We start from the raw sequence: 24,491 nt of genomic DNA on the forward strand, positions 1-24,491 counted from the left end.
TATTTAATTAGGTTGATGTTGTATCAATTCCGAAGTTACTCTTTCATATAACATCACCTATAGTCTTTTGGAAGCTTAGTATTTGTGTTATTAAACTCATTGTAGTACTGTCAAGTACTCTAGATGCTTCTGCAGTAAATATTAAGAAACAATGCCTTATGTGATACTATTAGCTAGAAATGTTAAATTTTTCATAGAAAAACTTAAAAAAAGGCCCATATTTGGATTTTAATGTATGATGGTCTTTATTTACAACTTTATTGGCAAAAAAGAAAAGGGAAAACTTTTAAACAATTTAACACAGGGCATTGTAGCTGATCCTGTCAGATATAAGAAGTTCCATTTTAAATGTCCATCTAATTGTCCAAAGATATACAATACTGAATCTGCATATGCAGTTTTCTTTATGAAGTACAGTGCTGATGTTTTAGGCAGTCTTCTAAACATACAAATACAAAGGAAATTAAATCACTCATTAAAAACTGTGTCAAATGAAGGGTATTTTAAATGTAAGTTTGTTGTTTCTGGTAATAGCACATGCCCAAATGAAAACCAAAGATGGAAAAGCAGATACATTTCTTACTTGGGTGGACAGTTACAACAATCAATCATTTTCTGCAATGACCATTATATTTTCAATTTATCATGAACTACTCTGAACTTACTATGAGATGTAGCCAAAGTCAGAAGAGAAGACGTAGGGACAATATTCCTTTTTCGCAGGAGGTTAACTCCTCCAGAATCAGCATAGGAAATAAACATCCTGTTGATTCTAGGTGGAAAGAAATTAATGTAGTCAATTTCAACTCATGCTGAGCTGACTAAATTTTTTCAGCGACTTGTTTGATGTCATTCTTCTAAATCAAGTGTATTTAATTCTTCTTCTAGTTCATCCAAATCCTCTCCAGTGAAAAGATTTTCATCAACAGGAACAGCATCAATGGCTCCATTTTCTGGTCCCTCCCTTTCGTTGTCCTCTTCCAAGTCACTTCTTTCACCATTTTCAGCCCTACCTCCAGAAGCTTCACTTAATTTGTTTTCTAAAAATAAAAACTGGAATCAGTAAGGCATAGAAGCAGAAAACAACATTCTACATTAGTAACAGACAACACAGACTGATACACTTCCTCTTTTCCTTTTCTCCATGAAAGCCATTTCCCTAGAATTACTCCAGCAAGAACTGATCATTCTTTTCTGAGCTTATTTGTGCCAATTATCTATACCTAGTATAAAATACTGTTTTCACTGTAGACATTTGACTGCTTAATGGTTTATACATTTAAGGACAGGATCAATCTTCTACACCTCTGTGTTCCCGACATAACCTAGCAATTAGATTTTAAATAGTCAATTTCCATAATATATTTTATTTGAATAAATGGTTATGGAAACCAAAAAAATGTTTGTAATATAAGCAGTTACTTGGCTTTTGGTTTTGCAAATAGTATTTAAATCACGCTGTTGTAATGCTGCGATTGTGACAGCAGAAAATCTTCATTGTGTAATCAAATTGTTAAGAAAAACCAGTGCTATACACAGCTACTTTTCCTTATAGATTATAAATAACAGAGAAAAAAAAATGCTGCCTTTTCTTGTTCAATGCCATCAACATTTACACAGACATTTTTTAACAGCCTAATTTAGATTTTAGCTATTTCAAACATCTCTGAAGACAAAGTCTTGGGAATTTTATAATCTCTGAATTATTTGCAGTTGTGCCTACTGTCACCAAAGCCCCTACTTCTACAAAGAGCAAGCCAATCTGAACACGGGCAAGACAGTGGTTTGCTAACACTCTCAGATCTTGGGAGGGCAAGCTGTTTCTTCAAGTTATAGTTTGTGTGCTTTTATTGTAAAAGTAAGGTTCAGCCTTTTCTGTCTCAGCTTTTGCCTTAATGGGCATTTCTTCTGCCGTTTTCTCCCAAACTTTTACCCCTTTCTTTAAGTACCTAACTCAAGGCACAATTAGACATAAATTATACCAACAATCCTAGATAGCCTTCCCTCCATTCTCATACCTAACTCATTATTTATACTTTCATGTCTTGCTTCTATAACTAATCTTTTATCAGCAACTTTTCCTCCTTACCAGATCCTCTCCCTCTGACCTACAGATACATTTACGTTTTCCATATCCTAAAAAGCCCTTCCATGACCATGTCTTCCCTCTAAACATTAAGAGAGCGAGGACTGCATTCATTTTTCTTCTCAATGTTATCACTGCAGTCTCAATGAAACTGGCACCTTATTCCTATAACCAATTACAACTATAACTTATTTATATTCTTTTTCATCTTACTTGCTTCTTTGGAAACTTGTTTCTTAATTTTTCTCTGACCTTCTCAATGTCTTTCCTTAGCATTTCTTCTTTTACCTACCCCAAAACACTGATGTTTTGCAAGGTGTTCATGTCTATACAATATCCCAGACAGTACACTTTTGATAAACAAAAAATCTCAAACTCGTGAGGTCTCAAAGTGAACTCATTGACTTTAACTCCAAGCTCATTTATGTCTCCTTCTAGTTTCCATTAATGATTTTAATATATACCCAGCTGCTCATGTCTGGCCTTTCACTATTTATTACTCTTTTTATATATGGTCAAACCACACATTTATGTTACTAGTCTGGTACCTGCACACATCTAAGTTTGCCAAGTCTGGTATAACCCCCCTATAGATAATTTCCTAGTTCTTAAAATTAGGCAAAAGTTAGCATACTTACCATCTTTATCTGAAGTATATGTGCTGAATCTTTCAAGACTGGCTACAGTAATACCTGTTTCATCTACATCTCTTGGGATGTACAGGCTTAAATCTATGTCATTTACACTCACTGAATCATCAACCTTTAACAACATATAGAAAAGAAAGTTGTTACAAATAAGAACAGTTTTCTTTTACTCCTGATATTTATCTTAATTAGCCAAAATTATCACTAATCCAAGTGAAAACAAAAGACCAATTACTGGCCAGGTGTGGACGCTCACTGTAATCCCAACACTTTGGGAGGTCGAGCTGGAGGATCACCTGGGCTTAGGAGTTTGAGACCAGCCTGGGCAACAAAGCCAGACCTAGTCTCTATAAAAAACAAAAACAAAAGATCTATTGTCAAAATTATTTTTTCTGAGTTTCTTTTAAAAAGAATATCAAGGTGGTATATGAAACTTCTTCCTCTGCCATCACATTTTTATACATAGAGTATGATTTTTTTCTTTCAACCCAGAGGCCAGAATTTTGTAAGTATACAAAAAATGAACAGTAACTTATCTGTTATTACTAAATCTGTCAACAACCAAATGACTGTGCTATTGTCTCATGCTCCCTACAATGTAGTTTTAAATTAGTGCACTTGTCCCATAACTTTAAGCATAAAATATTAAACAAAAATTACTCTTTTTCTTTTAGAGGGAGGACAAAACATACTTTTTATAGGTAATACATACAGCACTCAACCACCTACTAGGCACTATTCTAAGCTGAATAAAGAACTACTAATTCATGAACTCATTTAATTCTCACAAACTCCCTATGATGTAGATTCATTATGTCCGCATTACAGATGAGGGTGGAGGCCTAGAGTAATTTCCCATGGCTGGAGTAAGGATTTGAACCCAGGCACTGTGGCTCTGATGTTGGTGGCTCTTAACCATGTTGCGGTATTATTTATTGTTTCTTTCAATTAACGTAAGGAGATGAGGCACAAAGCTTCCTCTTACCTCATCACCACCTGTTCCCTGGGTGTAGCGGGTATCATCTGCTTCCTCATCATCATCATTGACCAGTTCAGGACGAAATTCAAACACTTCACGACCACTGATCTATTCAGACACACAAAGATATCAACCCAGGTCAAAAACCTAAACATTCCTTGTCATTGATGAAACAGGGACAAAATCTTGCACGACACAGAAAATTAAAAATGGAAGAATAAAGAACCAGTTTGGGTGAGTCTGAGACATACCACTAGTGCTTTCCCTGCTTTGAAGTCAGCTTTCCTTCTTTCCATATCTTGTTCAAGTTTATCAATCTTTTCTTGTCTTTTCCTTTTCTTCCAGGCAAGAAAAGATTCTAGAGTGATTTTGGTAACATTTGGACCTAGGGCAGAACGCTGCAACAATAAAGAGTTAATTTTTTTTTTCCACAGAATTCACCTCAAATAGTGCTTAGTAGCAGTTTTCTCTTAATGTGATTAATTCCTTGCCCATGACTATCCTGAATATATTACATTTGAATAAGCTGATATAAAACTAAACAAACAAAAAACACCTGCTCCTCAGGGCCAATAATCAAATAATAAATATATAGAACAAATAATTTGCTGAACACCTCCCTGGTATTAAATGCTTTATACATGCTAATGCACGGATCCCCACAAATAAGTGAACAAAGGGTAACGGGGAATTTACCAAAGATGAATAGCTAACAAGTGTCAGAACCAGTACACAAACCATCTCAAATATACCTGACTCTGAAGTCTATATTTTCTATTATAGTACGTTATATACTGAGTGAGACACTGAATAATAAGGCAAAATGGATATAGTTTTTAATATGCAACCCTAAATCTAATGTTTCTAATAACCTCAAAATTTTCATAGAATAAAAACTGTGTTTTGTACTAAGCCAAAGACAAGTGCTGAATATCCTCTTCAGACTTATTCCCTTCTATAAACAGAGTGAGTGTTTTGAGTCCAGAGCTGATAAAACATGTAATTTAAAAACTAGAGTGTGGTCTTCTTCCATACATATGCTAATAACTAAAATACTAGTGAAAAACAAAAGGTAACAGGGCAAAAAATCTAAAACTACAAAAATTCAATCCATCTGAGAACTAAGCATTTTTAGTAACTCAACCTTATAGAAACAATTTGATAAGCCAGTAGCTAGTACTTAAAAAATTGTTTCACAATCCTAAAATTAATGTCATGATTGGCTCATGTTTATCGCTAGGTTAACATTTTACATATACAAGAATAATTAAAGTAGGGCAACTTTGGAAATAGATCACAATATATATATTTTTTCCTTTCATAAAAGGCTATTGCCCCCAAGTGGTAAGTATTAGAATTTCACAATAAATACTGCTTTCAGTTTTTATGGTAGGAAAAGGATATTAGTTACCTCTCTCTCAATTAGATCTTCTAATGAAATTTCATCTTCTTTCTCTTCTTTCTTTTTATCTTTTTTCAACACAAATCCAGGAGGAAGTGCATGACGATACATGCAAATATCACCCCCTCCAGGGCATACCCAAAACCAGCCATACTTGTTGTTTTCAATAGCTTCAAGGAAATGCTTGCACACCTATAGAGACAATATTATTCACAAGCGGTGGCTCAGTGTAGGCCATTTCCAAGGTAAATGCCTAAGTATATGGAACAAGTATACACACAAGTATGTTCTATTACACAAGTACATTCTATTCATTTCTGTACATAAGGGTGCTCTGTCTAGCTTCTATTCTCTGAGGAAATGCAACATATGTTTATCTTAAAATACCTAAAACAATGACAAATTCCCTTAAAGGGGAAGCTATACAAAATTTTCATTTGTTCTAAATTCCAAATCATACAAAAGTGACTTCAGTTACCCTTTATAAATATACACCTCCAAATCAGAATATACAATTGGCTATAAAAAAATAAAATCAGGCTGGGCATGGCGGCTCACACCTATAATCCCAGCACTTTGGCAGGCTGAGGCAGGCAGATCACCTATTGAGGTCAGGAGTTCAAGACCAGCCTGGCTAACATGGTGAAACTCCTACTAAAAATACAAAAAATAGCTGGGCATAGTGGCACACGCCTGTAATGCCAGCTACTGGGGAGGCTGATGCAGGAGAATCTCTTGAACCCGGGAAGCAGAGGTTTCAGTGAGCTAAGATCGTGCCATTGCACTCCAGCTTGGACAACAAGAGCAAAACTCTGTCTCAAAAATAAAATAAAAAATAAATAAATAGAATAAATGAATTTCTTTGGTTTGATCTTTCCTAAATAAAAACGAATCATAAGCAGTATACAGGAGCAAGGTACGAAAGGAACACAAAAGAGAGTGACCCTTCACAACATGGATGGAAGATACAATTGTATTTAAGCCTCAAGTAATAAGCTTTGCAAGTAAGAGAAAATTAACAAACAGTATCCGCCCCCTACAACAAACATATGTGTATTAATGTAGTATTTAGAATTTTTCTAGCACAGCAAGACTTTTCACTGTAACTACACTATAAATATAGACATAAATGCAAAGTTTGAGATATAAAGAACCAATTTTTAATGGTACATTTCCTGGAATTAGAGCCACTACCTACCAAAAATTCATTCTGGAATTCATATGTAGTAATATTTTAAACCTTAAAATTTAAAAATTTATCCCTATTGAAACTAAATAAATTATTAAGTGGGTTAGTTTAACAGGCCTCTTTCCACTCTATGCAAAAAAAAAATAGGGATTTTTGTCTGGATATGTAATTTTGTTTATCCATATTTGAGAAAGTTCACCTCAGAAAATGGCATTTAAGGCTGGGCGCGGTGGCTCACACCTGTAATCCCAGCATTCTGGGAGGCCGAGGCGGGTGGATCGCGAGGTCAGGAGATCGAGACCATCCTGGCTAACACTGTGAAACCCCGCCTCTACTAAAAAATAGAAAAAATTAGCCAGCCGTGGTGGCAGGCGCCTGTAGTCCCAGCTACTTGGGAGGCTAAGGCAGGAGAATGGCGTGAACCTGGGAGGCGGAGCTTGCAGTGAGCCGAGACAACACCACTACACTCCAGCCTGGGCGGCAGAGTGAGACTCTGTCTCAAAAAAAATAATAATAATAAAAATAAAAAAGGCATTTAAAGGACTTCAGTAACATAGTTTTATTCTTGTTCAGCTATTTCTGAACATGAATCTATAAAATCTAACTTGTAAACTCCAAAAATAAAGCTTCATGTACCTTATCTTGATGAAATCAAAATTTCCAGTAACTTACAGAATAATCTAATAGAAAATAGCAGCAAATACCTTGCCACATAATTCTCCCTAATGATAAATATCACAGCAACTCAATTCAAGAAAAGGACATACTATTTGAGTTTTTGGTTTTTTCTTTTCCGCCTCACCGTGCTTCTTGTTCACTACTTCTTCCAGCTTTTTCTCATCCCAATTATCCATAGTATCTAAATAAAGAAATGAAGATTAAATACTGTAATTTTATCTACTACTCCCACAACACGTATCTCCTTAGACATGAATGATGTGTTATAAGACTCATGGCTTAACACATTTTTCTTTTTCTTTTCTTTTTGTTGAGACAGGTTCTCACTGTTGCTCAGGAAGGAGTGTGATGGCATGATGACAGCCTACTGAAGCCCTTGACCTCCCTCAATCAGCCTTGATTGACTGAGCTCGATCAATTCCTCCTGCCTCAGCCTCCCAAGTAGCTGGGACTACAAGTATGCACCACAATGCCTGGCTAATTTTTCTATTTTTTTGTAGAGATGGGGTCTCATTATGTTGCCTATGCTGGTCTTGAACTCTTGGGCTCAAGTGATTCTTGCTGCCTTGGCCTCCCAAAGTGCTGGAATTATAGGCATGAGCTGCTGCTCCTGGCCTCATGGTTTTCTTAAAACACCAAAGGCAGAAATAAATAGTTTTAAGATTATTTACCAAGGCCAGAACAGTGGCTCACACCTATAATCCCAGCACTTTGAGAGGCCAGGGTGGGTGGATCATGAGGTCAGGAGATCAAGACCATCCTGGCCAACATGGTGAAACCCCATCTCTACTAAAAATATAAACATTAGTTGGGTGTGGAGGCGTGGACCTGTAGACCCAGCTACTCGGAAGGCTGAGGCAGAAGAATTGCTTGAACCTGGGAGATGGAGGCTGCAGTGAGCTGAGATCATGCCACTGCACTCCAGTCTGGGTGACAGAGCCAAGACTCTGTCTCAAAAAAAAAAAAAAATATTATTCACCAAAGCTTCCTAAGTACTTTGGACAAATTGAGAAGGTAGTACTGAAGGAAAGGGTGACAGACAAATCCAAAATAAATCACTGTTTTTTAAAGTATCTTCATTTACTTAAAGGGTATATTATGGTAATTTTCAGATTTTATAAAACGTAATAAACCCAATTAATTACTCTTTATAAACACAGTCTATTAAAATTGAAATGTTCTTCAACTTAATAAATAACTTAGTAACAAACCAAAAGTATTAAACATTTATTTTTAAGATAATGTTTTAAAAAAAATTACCTTTTTCAAGTTCTTCATCTCTTGCATCAATGTAAACACTTCGCTTTTCACATTTTCTCTCCAGAGTCAAGTCATGAGAGAACTTACACTTATCTCCTTTAGTACACTGTCCTTGCTTGAAGAATGCACATACCACAGACTTGGGATCTGCACCTATGTCAAATGGCATATGGTATTTGTATTATAACCTGCCAGACTGTAAAATATAGATTCTACCTGAAATATGATTAATTTTGGTTAACTTATTTTCCATTCACTGATGTGAAAGGAAAACGGCACTTATGGGTGATTAGCAAGACATTTCTTTAAAGTTCTTTTTGTAGCATTTTATGTCTACTTTTGTTTCTTTTATTCTGACTATAAAAGGTGGCAGAGAGTGGGAAACCAAACAAGAACATAGAATATTCCACAGGCTTTGTCTAGTTGATGTCAATAGGGCAAGAGGCAAAACAGGAGGCCAGGCATGGTGGCTTGCACCTGTAATTCCAGCACTTTGGGAGGCCGAGGCAGATAGATCATGAGGTCAGGAAATCGAGACCATCCTGGCCAACATGATGAAACCCCGTCTCTACTAAAAATACAAAAACTAGCTGGGCATGTTAGTGTGTGCCTGTAATCCCAGCTACTCAGGAGGCTGAGGCAGGAGAATAGCTTGAACCAGAGAGTTGGAGGTTGCAGTGAACCGAGATGGTGCCACCGCACTCCAGCCTGATGACAGAGCAAGACTCCACTTCAAAAAAAAAAAAAAAAAAAAAAAAAAAAAAAGAGGCAAAAAAGGAATGAACATACTTACATACATGGCAGAACAGTGCCAAAAACTTGGGACATACAATTTATTCAACTATGGCTTTGCCTTGGCTACTACCAAAGACTGAATGTTATAAATCAATTAGCAGTCTGTTAAATTACTAATTTTGCCTTAAGTGTGGGGCGCATGGCTGCAGTTCAGCTATACAATGACACAGATGTGAACATATACAGAGGAACCATAAGCAACCCACTGACATAGGTAATTTTGATGAAGGGACTAATATTTTCATTGCAGACACAACTGTCTTATTATCTAAAGAAAATAACATCAAAATAAACAGTTTTTAGCATAAACTACATTTGATAAAAAACACACTTCTGAAATTTAAAGTTTACCTTTACTTATTTTTTGAGCAGCAACTACAGGCTTGAACAGCTCATTTAGCTCCTGCAATTCTTTCTTCTTGTCATCCTTCTTCAATTTCTTTTCAGCTTCACTCTGTGCTACCTATAATATTGCCAGGTTTAAAATGTAAATTTGATTATTTACAAAATTGTTTTTACTGCACAGTTAGCATTAACATAACAAGACACTTGCATATTTACAGTCTTTACCTTTTAACATCAGTATTATAATGGCCTTACAGTGTCTACTCAATGTTGTGGTTAAACTATTAAACAAAATTGTAATGATGGTACCATGCCTAGTTAAAAGCAAAAGCTTACAGCAACAAGCATTTATTAAGCATTTACTACATGCCCAGCATTTTTAGCAAATACTTTTCACCTGCAATATTCTTCTGTGAAAACAACCCACTCCCCAGAAATGTACAGGTTCATTTTGAAAATCAGAGAAACAAACCTCCTGAAATGTACAGTCCCACATGATAATGAATTATACTACCCCAAAAACCTATATAGTGCCCTCATGGAAAAACACTGGGTTAGGTCAATGTAGGATATTAAACAAAACAACTCAAAACAAAACATGACATATAATATAGTTCCAGGCACACGATTTACATACCTAATATGATTAGAGGATTCATCCAAACATTTATATGTCAGGTCCTATGTTAGATGACAGAGAATACAATGAAAAGACAAAGATGCTTATTTAAAGAAGCTCAGAATCTAGCAGGATGACAGACATGTCAACAACTGTAACATAATATATGGTGCTCTGGGAACAAAGAATGCCCATATACCTGAAAAAATTAAATTGAGCCAATAACCTTATAAATGAATTATTCTTGATGGGCAAGGAAAGAAATACAGAAAGAGCCAGCCAATGCAAAGTTACAGGGACTAGAGGGGCAAAGTATGAAAAACATCAATGAGATGCTTAGATTGTATCAGTAGATTGAATAGAGTTCCACTCAATTGTTTAAAGTAAGCCAGTAACAAGATCAGGTCACATTTTATAAAATATCAAGAGAGCAAGTTTTGTGGAGGATAGATTGGGAATCCAAGAATAAAGGCCTGTTGCAACTGCTGCACACAAGAAAACACAAGAGCTTAAAATGAGCATTACTGGTGAGGATGGAGAAAAGGAGACAGAGCTGATAGGACTGTGACTGAACATGAAGTATAAAGGGGGAGGAATCTAGGATTATCATGTATATGGTTAGTGCTGTTAAACAAGACAGGGAATACAGGAGGAACAGGTTTCAGGGTAAGAGGTGAAGATGAGCTTAGTTTCAGACATACAGAATGCAAGATGCTTACAGAGCATCTGAGTGGAGATCTTTTGAAGGCAGATAGACATGCATATTGATTCCACTGAAATCAGAGGGTCTGCTTTGAGATAAAGACTTTAGAAATAGCGGCTTACAGATAACAATTAAAACTTTGGGTATATTACTCAAGGACAGCATAAAAATGTGGCAAGAGCAAAGGACACTTCCTTGAAGAAAATCAACATGATATGGGACATAAGAACCTAAAAAGCCCCCCAAAAAGACCTAGAAACATCAAAGCAGCAGATAGAAAACCAGGACAAAATATGTTCAAGAAAGAGGAAATTTTAAGAAAGGAATGGCCAAACGCTATAATTAGGTCAAAGGCATCCCAAATGCTGAATGTGACCCTATATGGTGGATGTGTTTAAACAGAAAAAATGTTTTGAAAGAAAAAATTTAAGTCGCTTTATTTTTAATAGAAGTATTCTTTGCTCATCAGGCCCATCTCAAACATTTGTGGGGCCAGAGCAAGAATACAATGGAGGCCTACAAGCCATTTATCTAAATGTTTAAAACTAGAAATCACGTTCATGATGAATAAAATGTGGTCTATAATCCTACTTCACAAATATCCTTTATGACCTGGAAGGACAGGTTCAAATTTAAAATGCTCAGACTCCATGGAGTTCCACGCTGAAGCACAGCAGTAACACAAGAGTCAGTCCCGGGCTCTTTTTCCTCCTCTTCCCACTCCGTTTCATTCCACTTTGGGTGTAGGGAGAGGTAAAGGTGCAGGAAGGAAGGAAAGGATATGGATGCAGGCTCTGTTCAAACCCTTAGCATACGCTGTTGTTTTGGCTACCTCAGACATATTGGTAGCACAATGTACCTAGACAGAGATGGGCATGGGGGAGAGGCCTTTGCAGGCAGATAAACCAGGGTCAGATTGTTGTAGGAAGAGGTGTTGCAAAATCTGGGTAGGTACATCCCCTTGGCTTCAGTGACTCCTTACCTGAGGGGAGACAGCGGTCTGGAGAAGACACATATATCACAGGGCCTAGACCAGGATACCTCCTGTCCAGCTCTAAGAGCAGCACTACTGCTCATTTCCGATGTTATATATGATGGGTAGGTACCCCGCGTTCACAGATAAAAGTCCAGTTATCCACGCAAGTATCAAAACTATAATATTAAATATACTATCAAAGCTAACTACCAGCACACAAATTTAATAACTTTCCCAGGTTTATGAATCCTAGTATTACCACTCAAAACACTTCCCACTAGAAGAAAAAGTTGGGGAAGAGGAAACAGGATTGAAAAAGGGGCTAAGTGAAGAAAGTGAGTTCTTCTTACATATTGATATCTATATTCACCAGAAAATTTACATTATTTTCTTATTTAACCACCAGAAGAATCCAACAAGGAATAACTGCACTTCCACAATACATACAAAGACCAGGGTTGCTATTTAAGGATCATGTAACAAAAAAGATAGGAAGATTCACACCCAAGTCTATCTGACTGCAAGGTCTCAGCTGATCTGCCTGCCGTGGTCTCCCAAAGTGCTGGGATTACAGGCGGGAGCCATTGCACCCAGCCATGGTCTAGACATTAATTTTTTTTAAACCAGGCTATTAAGTTAGCAGTTTGGAAGAACAATAGTTTTAGATTCTAGAATCAAGCTGGGAAAACGGATGTGAAAGGAAAGTGTTGGGTCACTGATTTGTAGACAGCATGAGCAAGAGAAATTTATTTATCTCACAAATACATATTAGCATATTTTTAAAAAATCTGTAAACACATGAGAAATTCTTTCTTCTCTCCTACATTACAAAAATGTGTTTCCAGAAGTTAATGAAAAGGATATAGAAATGGTGGAAAAAATGTACTTTAAAAAATACAGATCCATGTCTATGAAATCTTTACAAGTGAGAAGTCTAAAGAACCTGAAGAAAAAGGGGCTATATTTTTTTCAAACGAGTTGCCAATGGATCAACTCATTTTAAAATTCATAGGAAAGAACAAATGCCTAAGAACAACCAGGAAAAATAGAAAAGGTATACCATTTTGGGGAAAAGACTTGCCTTGAGACTTTAATGTACAGTCAAGCACAGCATTATGACGTTTAGGTCAATGATGGACCACACATGACAGTAATCCCGTAAGGTTATTAATACCATATTTTTACTCTATCTTTCTATGTTCAGATACATGAATCATTACTAATGTGTTACAACTGCCTACAGTATTCAGTACGGTAACATGTTTTATAAGTTAGAAGCCTTGGAGCAACAGGCTATATCATACAGCCTAGGTGTGTAGTAGGCTGTAATATCTAGGTTTGTGTAAGTACACGCTATATTATTTGCACAATGACTAAATCACCTAACGACACATTTCTCAGATTGTATTCACATCACTAAACAACGTATGACTATGACTAGGTCAATAGTGGTATTTCAGTGGGATAAATAATGCTGGTGTAAGCAGCTATTCATCTAAAAGAAAACAAACTTAGTCTGGGCGTGGTGGTTCATGTCTGTAATCCCAGCACTTCGGGAGGCCAAGGCAGGCAGATTGTGAGGCCAGCCTGGGTGACATGGTGAAATCCTTCCTCTACAAAAAACACAAAAATTAGCTAGGTGTGGTGTCATGCGCCTGTAGTCCCAGCTACTTAGGAGGATGAGGTGGGCGGATGGCTTGAACCCAGGAGGCGGAGGCCACAGTGAGCCAAGATCACACCATTGTATTCCTGCCTGGACAACAGAGTGAGAACTTTAAGATATATAAAATAAATTTATATGATGAAATATAGACTATAAAAATAAAATAATTAGAAATGATCTAGGAAAAACACAGAATCCAGTGACAGGGGAGACCTTTTAACCATATTTTTAAAAAGCTAGCAATGTAACTGGCAATATTAAACTCTATATACACATGTAAGTTAAAAATTGGTGCATGGCAAAACATAATTGAAATATCATCAAATATCTGCAATGTAGACAAAAGGTATCTCATAAATTGACAAGAAAAAGACAACCAATAAAGCAAATAATTTCAATAGGCAAGTCAAAGAAGTGCAAACTCAAACAGCTAATATGTATACAAAAGACACTCTCTAGTAGCGAGAGAAACAATCTAACAATAAGATATCACTTTATACTTATCAGATTGGAATACATTAAAAAGAACGTTAGTATCTATTGCTCATGTACTACAAATGAAAATGTGAAGTACTACAGCCTCTATGGAAAGTGATCTGGCAAATTTATAATATTAAAATTAGAAATCCATTTCCCTTGATCTGGAGTCTGTTACCAGACAATTTATGCCACAGAAATAAAAGCACAAACACATGTAAGAACTCCTGTATTTCTTCTAGAGGTAGTCTTAGCGTCAGAAAGCTGGAAACAAAGTGATCACTTATGAATAGTGAAATGGATGAATATAACACACCTGTACTGTAGAATAGCATGCAGTCATTATTAGAATAAATGAGAGCTATATCACAATGGCTTAGACAACATCCAAGAGGTACTGCTGGTAAGGAAGGCCAAGATGCAAAAACGTTTCGAGTAGGATTCTGTTTTGAAATACAATTATATAATAATACTAGACATTTTATCTGAAACAGAGGCTGTATTAATATTACATTCATAAAAAGATATGGAAATTTAAATTACTTACCTGACGTGGATTTTGTTGACCAAATTTAACTTGATGTGTGACAGCCTTGATAAACTTCTGTTGCTTTGCTCCTTTCTTATTCTTCAAACCAAAAGTTTTGTCCTACATGAGAAAAAGCACAGAAATATCTTAGCAATTTATGTTACCATATATTTCCTCTAATGATACCTAAAAATTATTCTTTTATTTATTGATAATTATTCTTAACTAATATAAAAACATGAAAAACACGCAACATCAAGTCAAGGCAATATATGACCTTTAATCATCACCCAGATTCTTTACAATTCAATACGTACTCACCATTATCATCATTAAACCTGTTATTCTATGAAGCTTTTTCTAAAGCCTGTTTTGGATTATCAGTTCTATGGGATGTGCAAAGTTACCGGGATAAGAAGACCTATAGTTAAATACATTTAGGAAAACGCTTGATTAAAAGGATTCTTAATTCTGAAGCACAAGGTATCTTACAGCCCTTATCAGAGGGAATATAATATGCAGCACCTCCAAATCTTCCTTTGCAGCAGAATCCATTTTTACTCAGAGTATCTTGAGAGGCTACACAATACTGAACACGTTTGGGACTACTACATAAGAGGAAGATACACTCAGTTCTGGACTGGTTTTTTAGTTAATATATGTTATCCTCTCAAAAATAAATTAATAAATTGAATCAAACTACTGAAATGTATACATTCCTAGTTATTGCTAAAATGGAAATACTGAAAGTATTAAACTAAAAGCAACATTTTCTTTAAATCTGGAATATTAATACAGTAACTTGGTAACATTCAATATAACAGCAGTTATCACTTATGGAATGCTCATTATGTGCTAAGCACTAATGGTGATCCCTGGCTATCTACTCATATTTAGTTAGTATGCAGTATGGGGTTGGGGGGAGAAAATTATATAAAAAAATAAGTATGCAGTACAAAAACATTTAGAAGCCATTGCACAAGTATGAGTAAGTGTGTGTGTGGAAGGGGGCAGTAGGTCTGTAGTGGGCTGAATTTTGGAATGCCCCCCAAAATTCAAGTCCACTTGACCTTAAATTTGATTTTATTTGGATGTAGGTCTTCACAGATGTGATGAGTTAAGATGATATCAGTACTAGATTAAGGTAGGACCTAGATCCAGTAACTGGTGCCTTAATAAGGACCACACAGACACACAGAGAAGGAAATGTGAAGACAGAGGCAGACAGACTGGAGTAACACTGCTATATAACCCAAAGAAGGCCAAGGATTGCCAGATGCCACCAGAAACTAGGAAAAGGCAAGGAAGAATTATTCCCTAGAGTCTTCAGAGGAGGGAGCATGGCCCTGCTGATACTAATTTCTGACTTTTAGCCTCCAGATCTCTGAGAGAATAAATTTCTGTTGTTTTAAGTGACCCGGTTTATAGTCATGTTACAGCAGCCCTAAGAAACCCATAAAGCAGGATTGACTAGTGAGCTTCTCCTTAAGGTGAATGCGTGACAAGAAATAACCAAATGCTAATATCTGAAATATTTTTTTTCTGGGTCTTTTCTGAATCTCTGGAGAAAGATCCTCTAGCTGGGAGGGTAGTAAGTTAACTGTAAACAGGAGAAGAGAGTAGGTAGAAGGGGTCTCAGTTTACCATACAGATTTACTAGCTTCCATTTTCAGGCTCACATCCCACATCCTCTGCGCTTAGTGTTCTGAAAGCAGAGAGGCCTGTTCCCGGCCACCCCCTACCTCCAAGAAGACACCTCCTGTTTCTTGCAGAGGTAGTCACTTGGCTGAGTTGTAGTAGGTAAGGATTATTAATTACTCCTAACACTTTTAACTTCTAGTTTTCAGTCTCTTGCCTTCTGTATTACCTAGTGCTTCCCATTTTTGAGGTTTTTTTCATAGTTTTGCAGAGGAAATGCACTTGATTTTTACTGGCACACTCCTAGACAGGCACTCAGACATAACCGCTCTGCTCTAAGTCAGTTACCAACTCATCCATCCACTGCCAATCTTCATATGTTAAGGTTCAAGATTAGAGATGTCTTCTAATTTCAAAATAGAATTTGTACTTCTTTCTCATTCTCTTGTTTATGGGTGGTTTAAGAGAGGAAGAGGCAAAAAGGTCTTCTCAAAGTAATCTGAGACCTTCTGAGTGCATTTAGTATGAAACAAATTAAGTGGCCATTTTATAGCCTTTATTTTGCTATTATTTCTAAGGGAAAGGAAAAAGTAATAATGAGTAGAAAGTATTATAGAAACAAAATATCACCATGTGGACAAGCTAGAAATAGAAAACAATAGTATTGAAACAATTAGTATTTAAAAACATCCAACATGACATAATGTTTACAGCAACCTCAAAATCAGTAAAAGACCTTTCAAGTCTTAAAACAAAAAAGTACAGAGGGTTTTGCTTCTAAATGGTTATCTCTCATTGGGAAATATCTCTTTATTAATGACATCTATCTCCATATACCAAAACTTTGCTTTCCTCTACTTAAATGCTTGTTTCATGATTTAACATCCCAACATGGTATTATACAAAATTCTACATGAATTTTTTACAGCCTATGTGTATGAAAAAAGGTAGGAAGCACACAAACAAGTTGGATGTCTCTGCACTGAGACTTGTATGGATGGCTTCCCTTGTTTCTATAAAGAAAGTTTAACACTCAATTCAATTTGAAGAAAGATGGTCAAGATAATGTGATATATACAGATGAACACAGTGCAGCAACTAAGTATAAAATGCCGTACTTTTCCTTTACAAAAAGTGAGCTCTCACGGGAGGCAGAGGAGGCTCTAGAAAAAAATACGATCAGGATTAAAGAGCATCTACAGGTGCTCTGCTAGAGAAAATAAACGGGTTCAACCCATGCTCCATCTGTAATTACGGAGAAGAAACAATGAATAAATAAGGCCAAATAGCAAAGTAGATACTGCCAGATAGACTTAGGAAAGAAAAAAAGTCCCCTAAGGGGACCTGGCCAGTAAGAAAAGAAAGTACTCACAATGGCAGTTACTGGTAAAGGTGTATAAATTCCAGATCCCAGAAGAAAAAAAGAATTCAGGTTTCATTATACTGCTCTGGCACAAAAATGACCAGTTTAAAGAGATAGTAAGTGAGTTGTGTTCACCTCTAAGTTAGAGCTCAGAAACTAACATTTTTCCACAGAGAAAGTGGACTACTTATTCATCTAGCATTCACTAAACATAAACATAACCCTTGAATATATACTTTATTGAACCCTCTCAACAATTCTATGATACACAGAAACTCAGAAATGATAAATTCATTTGAAGTTAAGTCATTAATAAGGGGCTGGCTGTATAGTGCAAAGATTTAGAAGTATAAACTTTGGAGACAGACTGCCCAAATTTTAATCCCAAACAGAGCTGGGTAAATTACCCTCTTTGCCACAGTTTCTTATTTGTAACGTGAGTCTCACTTAGGGTTGTTGTGCAAGTTAAAAGATTTACCTCAGAGAGACAGTGGTGGACAGCAAGGACTCTAAAGGCAGACTTCCTGTGTAAGAATCCCTGGCATAGTTACTTGCCAGGTTAGTAAACTTGAGCAAGTTATTTAATCTCTATGCATGTTTTAAAAACTGTAAAAAGGGTAACAATATGTATCCCACTGAGAGAATTAAAGGAGCCAGTATATTTATCACTTGTAGTTGGCTTGTTTCTCTTCTCTCCTTCTCCCCAAAACACTGAGACCCTTGTCTGGCCCAGTAAATGTTAACTATTAAGTCACAGATGATATTTGAACCTAGGTATATTTGACTCCAAGCAAATTCCTTGTTCTTTCTACAGTTTTGAATAAACTACTTCCCAGAGACACCTTGTTAAGTTATTGAGCTGGCTGGTGCTCAATAAGCTTTCTAAATATCACACTGCAGATGTGAGATACCAATAGCACCTCTTGAAAACAGAGTGATTTGCAATTTGGAGAAGTTCAAAAGGCTTCCTCCTGAGTTTAGGACAGAGCCTTATCTAAAGATTAATCTGAATTATAAGGTAGAAAAAAAGAAGGTTACAGTCAACCCAAACCACAGTTAAAATAAAACTAGGGGAATAATGGTCCTCATTGGATTAATAAGGTCTCAAAAGTTAATGTGATAGTAAAGGAACTTTGTGTTTATGTGTGTTTCAGAAGACAACTTGGGAAATGAATACAGAGGAGTCTAGAAAGTGGGTAGTAAGAAAAGGACAACTTCCTGAGGCTCCAAGAGCCTTAACACTCAGTGAATTCCAGGCTTCTCTTATCCACATGTACCCTAGAACTTAAAGTATAATTAAAAAAAAAAAAAAAAAAAAAAAAACAAAAAAACCTCCCATCCCATCCGTAGGTAATCCCATTCCTTTTACGGGCCAGCGTCCACTCCCTAAGTAAGATGTTTGGAAAAGGGAAGCAGTGGAAGGGCAGGTCTATGCTGAATAGTGTTCCAAGATAATGGGAGTTCACCTCTTGGGACATTCGGGTAGGCAGAGGCTGTCACTGTTTTACCTCATTAGTTTTTCCCACATGCACTAATGTATTTTTGTTGTCCATCCATGCAATATATATTACGCAACAGGTTAATCCACCTTCAAGTAATCAACATTTGATTTTGGCTGTTGGCAGCTGTTCTACACTGGCAACCAATTTCTCTTGCTCCATCCTTCACAATACTTGGATCCTGTCTCTATAGGACCCTATTACTATTTCCTTGCTGATACAAGTTCTTAGCTGGGTATCTTTTATTTGCTTGCCCTAAGCCCAAGATTATTTCCCTCTTTCCATATTCAAACTTTCTATTGCTCAATGCTGACTCCATTTGTCACTAAATTTTAGTTGTAAGAAAGCAAATGGCATATGCCATTTCGGACTAATGTGCTAATTTCTAACAGAACCATAATCCTGTTTGACATATTCATTTCAGAAAGTATTAATAATACAAATGAATTCATAAAGTTTTGGGGCATTTGAAGTGGCAAATAAAAAAATGGAGGCAGTATTTAAAAATGGGCAGGAACTAAGCACTGTATAAACAGTGCAGATCGGTCTGATTATTTCCCCCAGTTTTTATTTAGAATACACTATCAAAATAGGCAATAATAATAGCTGCCATTTACTGAATATATACACCATATGGCAGGCACTTTACATACATTATCTCATTTAACTCACGGGAACTAGCTGCATTTTGCAGATGAGAATTGCAGTCCAGTTAGATTTTGTAACTTGTCTAAAAATATAGAGCTAGTAATTTGAAACATGGGACTCAAACCCAGGTCTCTGACTCCAAAGCTAGTGCTATCTGTTTTTTTACTTCCTTAGTGTTCCCAAAACCTGCATGCTGATTTTTCCACAGTGAGGGTCCACAGAGGTGGCAGCAGAACAGGTACAGAAGAGGAAAGAGGTAGGTAGGGCAACCATTATTTGCAAGTCTATTGAAAAATGCTGTTTAAAAATACATGTTTTAGTTAACTTAATTTTGAGCAATTTAGAATTTCAGGTCATACAGCTATAAAACCTCCCAAAGTTAACCAGATTCTGAAATAAGTATCAGTCTTTATATGTCAAAATAGACTATAAAAAAGTAGTATTTCCCCCTCCAAAATTATAACAGCCACAGAGATCAATTACCTTCTTGGAAAAGTCACTGAGACGTACTAGGCTTTTAGGGAAGTTTAAAAAAAAAGTTGCCTGTATAATGAAGCAGACTACATCATTTCCTAACCAGGCTGGATTAACAGAATAGTCTCTATAAATCTAATTTCACAAATGCTCTAACTTAACACTACAATTCAAAATATTGTTGTACTTCTCCAGTAGTAGCAAATATCAATGTTGCACATGAGTCTGACAAACTTTATTGCAATATTTTTTGAAAAAGCTCATCAGGTCCCTGGACCGGAACATAAAAGAACATCTAGATTACAAGATGTCAGGCTAGGAGGACCTTCTTAAAGGCAAGCAGAGACATTTCAAAGGAAACAAACTATGATCACTGAGAAACAAGCAGAAGATCTGAACATCTTGTTCACTAAGAACCCATACCCAAATCTCAGTCTTCAGAAAGAAATGGCCTCAAAGACATATGTCCAACGGTACTGCAGGTTAGGTTAAAGAATGATAGTACAAAACACAAGAAAGCAAAATGCAAGCATATTCAGCAAAAGCAAGAAGCTCAACAATTGCAATTACCTGAGGGTGTAGTCAAGACCAGTCCTTCCCAGAGAAACACAGGCACAGCACCTGGATCTCCTAATGATGCCTATCCTGTAGCTCTAATGTATACAGATGATTGGACACTCTCATGCCAACTCAGCGTATGCCCCAAGGTTGAGGTCCCTACAGATGACTCCATTAGCCACAAAATAATTCATTCTGGCTGCCAAGATTTTAACCAACACTGCCTCTAACCCAATTTGGAATCCTAAGTTTGTTCTTCAAGCGTCAATTATAATATCTTTTGGCTCTTCCAAGTAGAGAGAGACACTAAACACAAAAGGTGACATATTGTAATGATTCTCATACAAAAGAATACTTTCCAGCAATAAGGAACATACTAGAAGTATACACAACATGGATAGAGCTCAGAAACGCTGCGTGGTGTGAAAGCAAAAAGAAGGACACAAAGGCTACCTACTGTGTAATTTATATGAATTCCTAGAGTGGTAAAAACTAATCTATCCTGTCAAAAAATTTAGTGGCTGCACGAGTGGAAAGAATTAAATAGAGGCACAAAACAAATTTAGTGGGGTGATGGAAATGTTTCAAGTCTTAATTAGGGTGGCAGTTACCTGGATGAATAAATTCCTCAAACACATAGAACTACACATCTAGAACCTGTACATTTTATTTTACATAAGTTATACCTCAACAAAAAATAAATTAAAAAACATTATATTAAATGTGGAAAACACAGGATCAGGCTTAATTTCAACACTTTGTTAGTGTATTTTTAGTTAAAAAGTGCAGTTGTCTTATTTTGCATTTCTCTTTGGCGATATCTTCATTATTGAAACTAAAATTGCTTTCTCTTTACCTAAAAAATAACTGTCACAAGATGACTAGAATCATAACAAAAGCATCATTTTAAAAGTTGAGGGATACTATAAACAACTTTCACACGTAATTCCTTAAAATAAAAATACTAGTTCTACTAATTAAAAATAAAACAATTAGATATAAAGCCCTACAATGCATAAAGTATAATTTAAATTGTTTAAATTGTTGCGGAACATTTAATTTCAATGGAAGTCTTACTTTTGTACCATGGTCCAATCTCAAGGAAAACAACATCCCTAAAAGGTACTTGGTTTTCATAAAAGTGAATGCCATCCGATCAGAAACCTCTGAAATTTACCTAAGTGCCACGAATCCAGGTTGTTCAAACAAGGGAATAGAAAACACAGATATGAAGGTAATGTTTTGTTTGTAAGGGTCTGGCTATAGTACTTCATGACAGTTTTAAACTGCACAAATTAGCAATAAGAACACCAGTTCTGCTTCAAAGTTGGAACTTGGCCAAGGATACCAAAATTCTTAAGCATTTTCTTAAATTCAATGAGCGGACTTTACACCTTATGCGGTAAAATGGTCATGGCTTTTTCTAATTATATTCAACGTACAAGAGGTCCTATTTAATTATGAGGAGGGTTACTAGCAGAAATCGAGGGAAGAAATACCTCGTTGGGGTCTGTATGGTATGTTTATGTAATGTCAAACATGGTTCATCTTTTAAGAACTCACAATTCAGTTGTTGGAAAACAAGTGCAGAACATGTAAGAACGTCAATAGGGTTCCTTGGCCACTAAAGGGCTACAGGCTCAATGTGTTAAACGAATATATACATACACACACACACATTTATGTATACATATATACGTATATATACACATACATACATGTATCTCAAACAGTGTCACACAATTAGTGACACTGAAACTTAATCTCTTTTAAGGTGTTATTCTATTTAATCCAATTCAGAATACAAGTATCAAGCGCTGCGTTCAAGACCCTGGGTTGTGATGGAAAGTCCTTCCACTCTTTATGGGACTTCAAACAGTTCAGAGGTGGATCGAAAAAGCCACCAAGTAGTAATTTGTTGGTTCGAAAGCACAGTACCGCCCCTGGGTGACGGGTAAAGAAATAAGGAACACAAAGACTCGTCATGAGTCGGTCTTCCAGAAAGACGCTGGCCCAAGACCGTTCAGCGAATTTCTTCACACATAACCCAGGAAAACCACCTCAATTCTGAGAGGACTAGCGAAGGATAAAACCCTGTGGCAGTCCCGAGGGGTCATTTAGCACCCGGGTGCATGGGTGGGTGAACACGGGCGTGTGGGCGGAGAGGCAAAGCCCAGGTGCGGGGGCGCCAGCAACGTCACTATAGTAATGAGAGACAGCTAGCGTCATCAGGGGCTGGAGAAGGGACAGTGGGCCACACAAACCTTAAGGGAGGAACACGTGGCCCGAGGAAGAGAGCCGGCTCCCAGGGAAGCCCGGAGCGGGGAAGTGGCTTTCCAGAGGGCTCGCGGCGTGAGTGGGGGAGGGGTGCGTACTCACTTCGATAATCTTCTCCTTCTTTTTTTGCTCCGCCTTTTTGCTGCCCCCGGCCTGAGCCTGTTTCTTCGGGGGCATTGCGGAGACAGATGACACCGGCCAGACTTAAGCGCAGCTGAATACTGTCAGGGGTTCTGGCCCTGAGGCAGGAGGAGGAGGACGGGGGCCTCACTCGCAGCACCGCACGGAAAGCGAGTCGCTCATTCGCCCCGCAAACGCGGCCTTTGCGACAGGTCGATGTCGCAGAGCATAGTGGGTAGCGAGGAGCGGCTCCCGGAAGCGAAGCTGCGCGTGCGCATCCACCGAGTCCGACAAGGAGGGGGCAGGGACGAGACGTGGGAAAATGACTACGCGTCACACGTGATGTCGCGCATCCGATAGGCCCTTTCCAGATGGAAACAGGACTGAGAATGAATCTGGGCGAGCTGGTTGAGTCCATGCGTTTGTGCTTCCTCTCAGTCAACTTTCGCTTACCATGGGGGCGACTCTTGTCCGTCGTCGCCTCACCTGGAAACTTGTCCTGCCGGCCCAGTTAATGGTCCCCTGTACCATCCCCATCCTGAGTGACTACTGAGCAGCCGCAGGGACTCGGGGTTGCTCCGTGACCACGTTACTCAGTTACCTTCTTGTTCCTTGGAGAGGCGGAGCAGAATGGCCCGTGAGTGCAGTGTACTTCAGATTCCTGTGAAGGATTATGAAAAAAATGGAAAAAGTTAACTTTCATTTGAAGAGCATCTGAGATGGCGTCCCAGATAAGGAGGCACTTGAACTCCTTAGAAGTACTGTATTAAGTTATTGTGAGACTTTAGGGGAGTGCCTAGGTGATTCCTAAAAATCCCTTTATAATGTGAAAGTAACCACTTGGTAGCTCCAGAAATTGCTTGGCACATTACACATACTATTTGACACTTAGGTGGGAATTGTTACTGTTTTCGTTTTATAGATGAAGCAGAGAAAGGAAGAAAGATACCCAAAGTTATACTAAGGACAGAGCCAGAAATTGTAATCTTGGCAGTCTGGCTTCAGCCTATATGCCTATTACCTAACATTACAAACTTAGATCCTGTTTGAAAAGGTACTTGAATGATGGATGGGACCCATTGATACTTGTACAAACCAAAATACTATTTTTTTAAATGTACAATGCTTAGCTGTTATTTTAAAAAATGATTATTGTTTATTTCTGTTAAGAAGCATTGTGGAACCAAGAATCATCTTTATAGACAAAAGTTCTTTGTCTTTTTCATTAATTCGAATAGGGAGAAAATGATAAGCCCCCCTACTTAGTCAAATTGATTATTTACTTAGTAATTTTCTACATAAGATAATGTCAAGGAACCCCAAGTATGGTGTGTGTGCGTGTGTGTGTAGAAGAAATGGGATAGCTACTAAAAAGAATTGTGTCGAGAATGATAGGTGTGTGTAGACACAATTTTTTTCATTTGGGTGCCTATTGCAGGTTAATGGGTTCCCCCCTCTTTTACATATTTTCATCTTTATTTTTTGTAATTGTCATGGTTCTTGTCAGAGGATGAAGGGATGCAGCCAGCTCCCTCTTTACTTAGTATTATAATCCATTTGATTATT

The 24,491-nt window shown here is 37.2% G+C and overlaps 1 protein-coding gene across 1 annotated transcript; it reads right to left on the reverse strand.

Moving 5' to 3' along the window:
• Positions 1-220: 220 nt before the first annotated feature.
• Positions 221-23,218, reverse strand: ZC3H15 (zinc finger CCCH-type containing 15). Its single transcript, XM_010370305.1, has 10 exons — positions 22,908-23,218; positions 14,367-14,468; positions 9,388-9,499; positions 8,242-8,394; positions 7,071-7,162; positions 5,124-5,306; positions 3,964-4,110; positions 3,719-3,820; positions 2,725-2,848; positions 221-1,040 (listed from the first exon to the last, which is right to left on the reverse strand). Exons 1-10 carry the CDS (start codon positions 22,980-22,982, stop codon positions 850-852), a joined length of 1,281 nt encoding a protein of 426 aa, XP_010368607.1. The 5' UTR covers positions 22,983-23,218; the 3' UTR covers positions 221-849.
• Between the last annotated feature and the right edge of the window lie 1,273 nt (positions 23,219-24,491).

This window comes from Rhinopithecus roxellana, chromosome 14, assembly GCF_007565055.1.
Source record: "Rhinopithecus roxellana isolate Shanxi Qingling chromosome 14, ASM756505v1, whole genome shotgun sequence".
In the NCBI taxonomy this organism is placed as follows: Eukaryota; Metazoa; Chordata; class Mammalia; order Primates; family Cercopithecidae; genus Rhinopithecus; species Rhinopithecus roxellana.